Source organism: Brachycentrus maculatus, unplaced genomic scaffold, assembly GCF_059751285.1.
Source record: "Brachycentrus maculatus isolate JH-2025_06_01 unplaced genomic scaffold, ASM5975128v1 h1tg000055l, whole genome shotgun sequence".
NCBI classification, from domain to species: domain Eukaryota; kingdom Metazoa; phylum Arthropoda; class Insecta; order Trichoptera; family Brachycentridae; genus Brachycentrus; species Brachycentrus maculatus.
Genome location: NW_028280809.1, coordinates 4,005,282 through 4,015,598, shown reverse-complemented (window position 1 = coordinate 4,015,598; position 10,317 = coordinate 4,005,282). Strand labels below are relative to the sequence as shown.

Sequence of the window (10,317 nt, the reverse complement as noted above, 5' to 3'; positions counted from 1 at the left end):
ACACTATCTTCATTAGTGTAATACAGTCAAGAAGTAGTGGTGAATATGGTAAATATATTTTTGGTATACTCAGTTTCTTTCAATATTAAGATAAATATATTTCAGCTTTGAATGCTACGTACTGTGTAAATACATGATTTTTTTATAAATAAATATTGAATAATAAATTTAAAAAAACACTGTTGGTATTTGTACAAAAATAAATATTTATTCATAATACTTATTTTTTCTATTTATTTGTATACATAATGGATTATATACAAGGTGCTATACATCACATACTCAATAGTAAACAGATCGTAATCAAAATTTGTGAATGTATACCATAAAATGCCATATACACATATGTAGTATGTTTTGATAACAATTCTTCAGGGGTCAAATCTAATATTTGGGTCAAAATACATGTTGCCAATATAAAAATTCAACTACATATACTGTAATACCCTGCTAGTAATCCGTGCCAGCAAAATGGCGCGCTAAACTAATCAACGCTAAGTGAGGTCTATTTTTCACATATTTATACATTGTATATTTTTCACATATCGCTCACTCCTTTAAACAATGTTATATATCAATAAACTTGATATTTTAGGAGATCGTTTTTAAAGTTTAAAAATATAATAAAATGTATGGAAAATAAATATCAAGCCACTTATTGAACTTTTTACTAACAACAGATCTTTTTAGGTAAAACCTAAATGTTTTTTTTCCATTTGAAAATTATTTAGTTTATTTAAAAAAATAATCAAACAGTACCTTTTCTTCAAAATGCAAAAACGACACTTTCTGCCCTGTAGCGGGTAAATATTAAGTTTAAAATATGCCGCTTTTACCGGGGTATAGTACATTTTCTGAGCATTCTGAAAACGTGCACAGCTGAAAGTTGACGATTTTTGATATATGACGTTGAAAGGAGTGAGCGATATATAAACGACAATGGTACAGCAAAATGAAACAAGTAGTAAAAATTTACTTACACGAATGTCTGCCATTTTAGCACGCAGTGTTCAATTATAATACATTAAAAAAACTAATACATTTCAAATGACAAAACAGTATTGTTGAATTTATTGGAATAACTGATTGGAAGTCGACACGAAGTACACGCAACCAAATAAATACATATTAGGAAATCCCCGAGTAAAAGATTGCATTTTTTGGTTCCTCAGTGAATTACTGAACCACACTATTAAAACAGTGTTATAACAAAACAGCGTAAATAGGGATGGTATTAAGCGGGGCATTACTGTGTGACATTATGTAAAAATCTAAATTGTCTTTACAATGCCTCTTCTAGAATTTTTTAAATCCTCATACTTTTATTAATTTACGCTTTATTCTCCATCTTCTTTCATCATTTCATCAATAAGCTTCTGTCGCTCAGCCGCTTGTCTCAATTTTCTCATAACAAGACTTTCATAGTCAATATCTGACACGAGAGTGGAGTTAGAAGCGTGTGCTCTTGCTGTAGGTAAACTGCTAGCACTTTTGTCCTTAATCCACTTCAGCGTTAGTGGATTCTCTGGCAAACCTAAAAGTTAAACAAAAGTATTTTCAATAACCAAATGAATACTTGAATAGATCCCAAGAGATACATACTATAAAAACATCACAATCTCCGATTTGCAATTTTGTAAATTTTCAGAAGGTGCATTTGAAGCTCTTTAACATTATTAGACAGTCATTTAAAATAATTCGAAGGAATATGTAATTGTACAATAACAACTAAATGCATAATGCTGTGGTTTTCAACGTAACACTTTTTTAGTAACTCATTTTGAATATTCAAATTCGAGTTGTAACATTCTTGAAAATGAGCAATACGGTTTAAAACGATATATTCACAATCAGGATAGTCAAGATCCTACTGTACAAATATTGTGATATGCGGGCCTTTCCACAGATCTTAGTCAGCCTTTTAAATTGTAATGTTGATCATTGTAGAAATATAAAACTAAATAATTTGTCAAAAACTCGCATTTGACAATTTTATTTGAACAAAGAATCCAAAACTTTGTCGAAACGTTAACGCCCTTCCTGTTCTGCACATTCGCTTGATCCAATAACTCTGTACAAGTAAAATCCAGTTAAGTTGTGTATGTAAGCTAAGTACATATATAGACGACAACTTTGTGGTTCCTAAAAATATATAGAATTAAGAAATATGAACAAGGAAAAAATATAACAAACCTTTTTCTAGCTCAAGCGCCATTTCAGAAGCTTCTCTTGTTGAAAATTCCACCATGCCGCTTCCTTTTTTCTTTTCAGACACAATTAACGCAACAATATCTCCATACTTTCTTAAATATTGTCGTAATAATTCTTCAGTATAGCCTCCATTTCCACTGTCTTCTTTAGACACTGTCCATTTTAATTTGATTCTATTGTCTGAAGAGTTCCAGACCGGCACAGAAAATCTTTCAGCGTCTGATAATATCTGTTGCCTCATGCGCTCCTGTTCCTCTTCCAGCAATTTAGAGCCTTCTTTCTGCAATCTTTTTATTTCTGCTTGTAATCTTTCTTCATCTGTTCTGTCGTCGTAAGTTTTATTTCCTTTTGCTTTTCTCTCCGCTTCCTTTTCTCTCCGTTCCAGATCTTCTATTAGTTTTTGTCTTTTACTATCTAATTCTCGATGACGAAGCTTTGCGGCTTTTTTAGCACTGAGAACTTTATCATAGGCTGATCTTGCCGATGTGTCGACTAGGATTTCTAGAGCTTTGGAGAGTTCGTGAAATAGCTCAGCAGCTTTAGGATTGTCAGGATTCTTGTCTGGATGGCAATGAAGAGCCTTTTTTCTGTAAGCTTTTTTAATCTGAAAATTAAACATATTAATTATTTCAAACAAAGTTCAAAACTTACTAGGTTGCTTCACATATCGCTCACTCCTTTCAAGAACGTCATAAATCAAAAATTGTCAATTTTCAGCTGTGCATGTTTTCGGAATGCCCAGAAAATGTACTTTATCCCAGCAAACAAGCCATATTTTTAACTTTATATTTATCCGCTACAAGGCAGAAAATGTTGTTTTTACATTTTGAGGAAAAGGTATTGTTTAATTTTTTTTTTAAATAAACTAAATATTTTTCAAATGGAGAAAAAACCTTCAGGTTTTACCTAAAAAGATCCGTTGCATAGTAAATAGTTCAATAAGTGGCTTGATATTTATTTTGAATACATTGTGTTATATTTTTAAACTTTAAAAACGTTCTCCTGAAAAATCAAGATTTTTGATTTATGACGTTCTTGAAAGGAGTGAGCGATATAAGATCTGCTTTTTAGACAAAATTTTTATCAGTTTAGATTCTGTAATATTTCAAACACCATATTAATAAATGAATTTATCAATCTCGTAAGATGGAAAGATGATAACGGCATGCTATTTGCCTTGAAGTTATGTGATATTCCAACCATGCAAATACCACAAATTTCCCCTAAAATAGCACAAAGGTATTGCAACAAAATATGCACGGAAGGAACCACTAAGCGCCATTTTAACAAAATTAATTACACCCATAACTGAGCCAAAAGTTATAAAGTGATCTAATTCATTGTTCCGCAAAGTGTGTGCCGCGGCACACCGGTGTACTGTGGTGATTAGTTGATGTGCCGCGGAAAAAAGTCTAGTTTTGTGAAAATAACACAATTGCTCCAAATTTTGATTGCCTGTGCTCAGTTAAGTAGGCTCACATTCGCATTAAACATAAATATGTTACCATAATATGGTAAATACGCCCCTCTGAAATTTCTTAATTTGGTAGATGTACCTTGAATAGAAAAAAGTTAGCAGAACACTGATCTAATTCAATGAATTACCTAGCTTGAAAATTTGATTCGAGGAATCTGACAAGTACCGAGCTGGTTTGTGAGATTTCATTCCGAAAATATAGCGTTGAAAGATGGACCCAGATTATGGAGCTAAGATGATGAAACAAACTAGAGAAACAATATAGGAGTACCACAAAATAACAAATAACTTTGGGAACGTTACGATACCGGCACATTTATATAATAACTCAATGATACTCACAGGACGGATATTTTTATAAAATCACCCAATGTATTAAAATTGGAAAAATAGTAAATGAAAAGAATCATATACTTACTTCAGATACGTCTGCCTTAAAATCGATTCCTAAGAGCTCATACAAATCAGTATCTTCCATTTTGTTTTTCGTCATTTTATAGATTTAAAGCAAAATTTTCCTGACAATTATAATATTTGGAGGTTAAGAACGCAATATTTCGGTGAAATGTTGACAGTTCGATATTGACAAACGTTGACAACTTAATAAATGTTTACATCAAGTAAAAAGTGTTCCCATATATTAAACACGTTTTTCAAAGTACCTACCGATCGTAAAAGAAATTAAAACGGAAATTACACACGCTTTTCTATTTCGTAAACAGACAATTTATATTATCCAATTTGGAACTAACCTGCAAATCTCAACGGCAAATAAGTTATTTTGAAAAATGCCCACCATGACGTAAAACAATATGAAATAAATAAAACGTACTTCCACATTTCTTACATAAATATTGTTAAAAAAATAACGATAAGTTTTTTTTTTTCCAGAAGTAGTCCACAATACCATTGTTGTATAGAAGCGTAATTATGTTTTCTTTAATTTTTAAGCTTTTTTTCTTCAATGTTCTTTTCTGATATATGAGCATATATTTAATATGATAAATTGCGATTTTTTATTCCATTTTTCCTAAAAATTTACGCGAAATATATTTATACGAAAAAAAATTATATGGAATTAAATTAATTGCTGTTTATCGGGGAAGGGACCAAGTTTCCCTTACATCGGAAATCAGGACATGTAGGAATCAAATGTAGGATACATCATTAAAAAACAAATATATTAATGTTTATCGTGTCTTTTATTTATTACAATTGTCATATTATTTATAATACAGAATCCAACAGATATAAAATACAACGTAGAAAAAACTAATAAAAGAAACTTTTTAAAATCTGTTTACTGATTTGCAAAATGTGATATAGAAATCCCGTTTGCTTCGAAAATTGGAATGAACGGTGGTGTGCAAAAAATAAAACTAATAAAAAATCATTTCTTCCATCATTACGAATTCAGAATCTGTATTAACATCAGCATGAAATCTATTAATTTTAGGTAGATTTTCATAATGCTTCTAATCAAAATTAAATACTGTAAGACCCCACTTTGCGCGGGGGATTCTTTTTAATAAGTTTTAGCGCTAAACTTCATAGCGTTAAACGAGGGCAATTTGAAACGCAAATGCTAATATCTGGAATTATATCAAACAAGCCATAAGACTGCATGCGAGTATCAAAGCAACAATTTCGGAAATTGTCAAGGATACCGCATAATACTAAAACAGCGTTAAGCTGGGTCTTACTGTGCTGTCATCTCATCATTGTGGAGTAATAAATTTTACATTATTTAACATTACAGTCAAATATCAACACAAAATTTATCAAATGAACAAGTTGATGTATATATTTTAAAGAATATTATTAACATATCGCTCACTCCTTTTTACAATGTTATATATCAAAAATCGTCAATTTTCAGGTGTGCATGTTTTCGGAATGCCCAGAAAATGCACTATATCCCCATATGTTATAATATGTTTTTAACTTAATATTTACCCGCTACTGGGCAGAAAGTGTTGTTTTTGCATTTTGAAGAAAAGGTTTTGTTTAATTATTTTTTTAAATATACTAAATATTTTTCAAATGGAGAAAAAACCTTCAGGTTTTACCTTGAATGATCTGTCGCACAGTAAAAAATTGAATAAGTGGCTAGATATTTATTTTTAATACATTTTATTGTATTCTTAAACTCTCTTCGAAACGATCTTCTGAAAAATCAAGTTTTTTTATTTATGACGTTGTTGAAAGGAGTGAGCGATACGGTAATAATCATTGTACAATTGTTAACATTTGTTTTACGCTACACTATTTAGAAAATCTTTACTAATTTTGTTTCGTGATAGAGTGAGGTCCAGTCCTAAAGTCCAGTCCAGAAACTCAAAGACCACGCAGACTCTATCAACGATTACGTTACCACAACCTAAGCTTTGAAATTAACCTGTGGAACGCCAATTTAACATTGTTGGATTGAACACGTGTAAAGATTGGAATTTTTAATCCTGGGTTTTTCAAATACCTTTTTACAGTTCCGTGTGTTTTGATGGGAACCGTTTCAAAACTGCGTGGTACAAATTGTAAAATGCATAAATCGATACTCCGATGATGACGCAAAGTGCAGTGCCGAAGACGAAACTCAGGAAGTTGCCTGTGATGAGGCCAGCTCCCTTGAGCGATGAAGGCCTTCCTCTGAAGAGTTCCGAAGACTCGGCACCTTGAGCCCTCCGTTCACCCATCAGTTTTTTCATTGCATTTAGCCTGGCCTTTAGTTCGTCCACTGATTCTGTAACGTCGCTTGGAGTGGACATACTGTCGTAGCCTGAAAAGGGAAAAAAAACAATTATAGCAGGTACTCAATCAACGTAATGATACTTATTAAATAGGCGAAACCTTGCATAAAAGAGATATTGATAATTGGATAACGGGGTTGGGTAGGTTTTAAATAAATAGATCGTATCATTCGTTCGTGTCATTCATGATTCCATGTCTCACGATAGACAAATATCATAGATATAACAAATGTCACGAATACTGAAAAATGTGCCCTAGGCACAGAAAGAACCCAGTAAGGACACAATATTGTGAATTAAAATTGTAAATATGTGTATGTATGATGAGAAATGAATAATTTTATTAAAATAACATGTGTTCACAAACATCTAATATTGTCTGAACAAAATTCTCGATAAAAACTATTTACTATGCACATTTACTATGTTCACATTAGCGGCATCCACGTCCAGTACAGGTATGCAACCCCAAGTGGCCTATCCATAATTGTTTTACAAAACTATTCCAACAAATATATTGTTCCATCCTTGATTCAATAATCAGGAGTGCAGGACTGATCACCTTGCTTTATAATATCAATTCAATAATTTACGATCAAGTTAACACCGCATCTATGCAATACGACGCTCTATATGCACTTACATAATGTGGATAAGGGTAACATGCACACTTACCACAAAATAACCACAAAAAGTGAATCTTTCAGGCATGAAATTCATTTAATTCGATTTGATTTGTGTAAGAAAATATTTAAAAATAATAAATAAATAAACAAACTGCTACATACATTTTTAATCAAAGCAAAGCATAGTTTTATCAGAAATCACAAAACGGCTTAAAAAATAAATATTTTGTCTTTCGAAATGACAGCAATGTTGTACCGTACAGACAGACCGCTACACTGCATTTTATAAATAAATATAAATCAAAAACTCACCGTAACTACTGTGGCTTGAATTGTCTGCCATTTTAAATATTCTGATATAATAAATTCACGTGATATTTCCTTTGTTATATTCTCCTGTTAATGTCAACAATGTGAAAACAGGATAATGTTGTTTAATCTGAGATGGAGCGAGATGCGCATGCGCGCCCTCTGACGGATTCTGTAAGAAGTCGGAAAATGGACCCCATTTTCCAAAATGGCATCATAGTTATTGATTTGACAATGCGCCTCACAATTTTCGTTATGTTTGACGGTTAAATAAAAATTAAGAAAAAAAACACTGAAAATATTTATTTTTGAGTACGTTAATATATCGCTCACTCCTTTCAAGAACGTCATAAATCAAAAATCGTCAATTTTCAGTTGCGCATGTTTTCTGAATACCCAGAAAATGTACTATATCCCAGCAAAACCGGCATATTTTTAACTTAATATTTACCTGCTACAGTGCAGAAAGTGTTGTTTTTGCGTTTTTCAAATGGAGAACCAACCTTCAGGTTTTACCTAAAAAGATCAGATACACAGTAAAAAGTTCAAAAAGTGGCTTGATATTTATTTTTAATACATTGCATTATATTTTTTAACTTGAAAAACGTTCTCCTGAAAAATCAAGTTTTTTTATTTATTTATGACGTTCTTGAAAGGAGTAAGCGATATGTAAATACATATTTATCTTTACATTATGGTAAGTTACTTGGTAACTGTAGAGATAGCACGAAAAAAATGTTTGTAATGAATTCTTGGAATTTATAAAAATTGCGGTGAATTAAATATGCATTTATATTATTTGTATGCATTTAACAACGGCAAAAAAATCTATAAGTATATGCAAAAAAAAATATACACTGAAAATGTTTTTGAGTACGATCATATCTTTATCTTTTTACTATGGTAAGTAAATTGGTGTCTGTACGGTATCAAGAAAAAAATGTTTTTATTTTTATGAATTCTTAGAGTTTATAAAAAAATATATTGGATAAAATATGCATTTATGTAATTTATATGCATTTAACAACAAGAAAAAATATATTTATTATCCTTCTTCTAACCCTTTTCCTCACCCAATGATGCATAGGGCATTGCATCATATTGACGCAATGTTATCTTGCTCTTTACTTACAAGAAGGCAAAGTGTTCACTCTTGCGTTTCAGATACCAGTCCAGGGTAATATTAAATAAATATTTGAGAGCTAAATCATTAATATTTATTTTCAACCCCCCCCCCCTGGGAATCGAACCCGGGACCACTAGCACGGTAGCTAAGAACACTTACCATTACGGACGGAGGCGGACATAATATATGTATATATATATATATATATATATATATATATATATATATATATATATATATATATATATATATATATATATATATATATATATATATATATATATATATATATATATATATATATATATATATATTTATATTTATATTTTCATTTATTTTTTGTCACAATCATGGATCTCTCTCTCAAAACTCAAATGGCAATGGCCAGGACATATTGCAAGACAAGATCCCATAAGATAGACCTCAACAATTTTACAATAGAGACCTTGGGAGAACAAAAGAGGTGTCGGAAGATCCCAAAAGAGATGGTGCGACGACAGTCACTGTAGGGGGTAAAAACTGGCTGCAAGCAGCAACCGACTGGAGCAAAAGGAAAGAAGGGGAAGAGGTCTATATCCAGCAGTGGAAGTCAGAGGGTTCTTGAAGAAGAAGAAGTGTCTGGGTACATATTCAAAGTGTTTGGGAAACAAGTACAAGTCAGTGAGGAAGAACAGTGTTGGACTGTTAGGCAATTCTAGTAACTCAATGCTTCTCAAAAAAAGAGACTAAATTCTTGTGCTTGTTGAAAAACTTACACAAAATATTTTTTTTATTTATGATAATTCAGGATGTAAGACAATCACTTGTTTTTTTCTTAAACTATGTTACGTTATTCTATGTATGACATCATCTAAATGCCAACTTAATTTTTATTGTTATTTCCCCACCCCAATTTCCCACGCATGATGGAAGGGATGTACTGAATCTCCACACGTGCCCATTCAACGATGCCACGTGGCTTTATGACGTCATTCGGATACTATTATCACCTTTGGACAACTGTTTAAACCACATTGAAAATAAAAATAGAAATATACAAGCATTTATATGGTGTCCCAAACTCAAAAGTCAACGATCAATGTTCAACTGTGTGTAAATCACTTTAAAATGCGTATAATAAAAATATAATGGAAAATAAAAACGATTTTATATTTATAAGGAAAAGAATTTAAGGAAAACAGTAAGTACATAAAGAGTTCATAGAGTATGAACAGTATAAAACAGTTAATGTATGATTTAATACGCAATTAACCCTAGACTACTCAATTTATTTTAATTGTACCTTATACCGGGACTATCGTAAAAAGCTTACATTTTACCAAAAATGTTTACTAAAAACATTTTAATACAATTACAACATGTTTTTGAGAACGTTATATAAAATACGAACGTAAAATATCGGTCTAATATATATATAAGTGATTTTTCACTCAATATTACCCTGGACTGGTACCTGGAGCGGAGGCCTGATCACCTTTCCTTCATGTGTTAACGATCAAAATAACACTGCGTTTATATGATGCAGTGCCCTATGCACCATTGGGTCGCATAAGGGTTAGAAGAAGACATACAGATAATATATTTTTTTTCTCCACCGATTTCATTTGTCAATGTTGTCAACGTAATTATTTTGTTGGGAGATTATTACCTACTTGAGGGTCGGAATTTAGGTCGGATGAGTCATGGGACCCCTCGGATCTGTCTTGCGTCTGCTAACATTTCATTTCAATTAGTGAGATCATTCTGCTGTCGCCCTCTTTCATTTTATATTTTGGCAGGAAAAAAAAACTCTTTGAAATCTCCCCTTGGTTTGTAGGCCCG

At 31.7% G+C, this 10,317-nt stretch overlaps 2 protein-coding genes across 3 annotated transcripts; both read right to left on the bottom strand.

The window, feature by feature from the left end:
* Positions 1-188: 188 nt before the first annotated feature.
* On the bottom strand, positions 189-4,285 carry LOC148311917 (dnaJ homolog subfamily C member 17). The gene is made up of 3 exons (XM_088278206.1): positions 4,107-4,285; positions 2,194-2,815; positions 189-1,534 (listed from the first exon to the last, which is right to left on the bottom strand). Exons 1-3 carry the CDS (start codon positions 4,179-4,181, stop codon positions 1,338-1,340), a joined length of 894 nt encoding a protein of 297 aa, XP_088134332.1. The 5' UTR covers positions 4,182-4,285; the 3' UTR covers positions 189-1,337.
* Positions 4,286-4,871: 586 nt separating this feature from the next.
* On the bottom strand, positions 4,872-9,479 carry LOC148311916 (uncharacterized). Of its 2 annotated transcripts, none has more exons than XM_088278291.1 (2): positions 9,384-9,479; positions 4,872-6,464 (listed from the first exon to the last, which is right to left on the bottom strand). In XM_088278291.1, the coding sequence occupies exon 2, from the start codon at positions 6,451-6,453 to the stop codon at positions 6,169-6,171; it is 285 nt and encodes a 94-aa protein (XP_088134417.1). In that variant the 5' UTR covers positions 6,454-6,464; positions 9,384-9,479; the 3' UTR covers positions 4,872-6,168. The 2 variants fall into 2 exon arrangements, with proteins under 2 accessions (XP_088134417.1, XP_088134416.1); XM_088278290.1 differs by lacking the exon at positions 9,384-9,479 and adding an exon at positions 7,374-7,637.
* Positions 9,480-10,317: the final 838 nt, after the last annotated feature.

Coding starts and splice junctions, on each gene's coding strand:
- LOC148311917 (XM_088278206.1), bottom strand. CDS start 4,181: ATGACGAAAAACAAAATGGAAGATACTGATTTGTATGAGCTCTTAGGA. Junction 2,816..4,106: donor TTAAGGCAGACGTATCTGAA/GTAAGTATATGA, acceptor TTTAATTTTCAG/ATTAAAAAAGCTTACAGAAA. Junction 1,535..2,193: donor GGCGCTTGAGCTAGAAAAAG/GTTTGTTATATT, acceptor TTTAACTTTTAG/GTTTGCCAGAGAATCCACTA.
- LOC148311916 (XM_088278290.1), bottom strand. CDS start 7,404: ATGGCAGACAATTCAAGCCACAGTAGTTACG. Junction 6,465..7,373: donor TTCAAGCCACAGTAGTTACG/GTGAGTTTTTGA, acceptor TTCCCTTTTCAG/GCTACGACAGTATGTCCACT.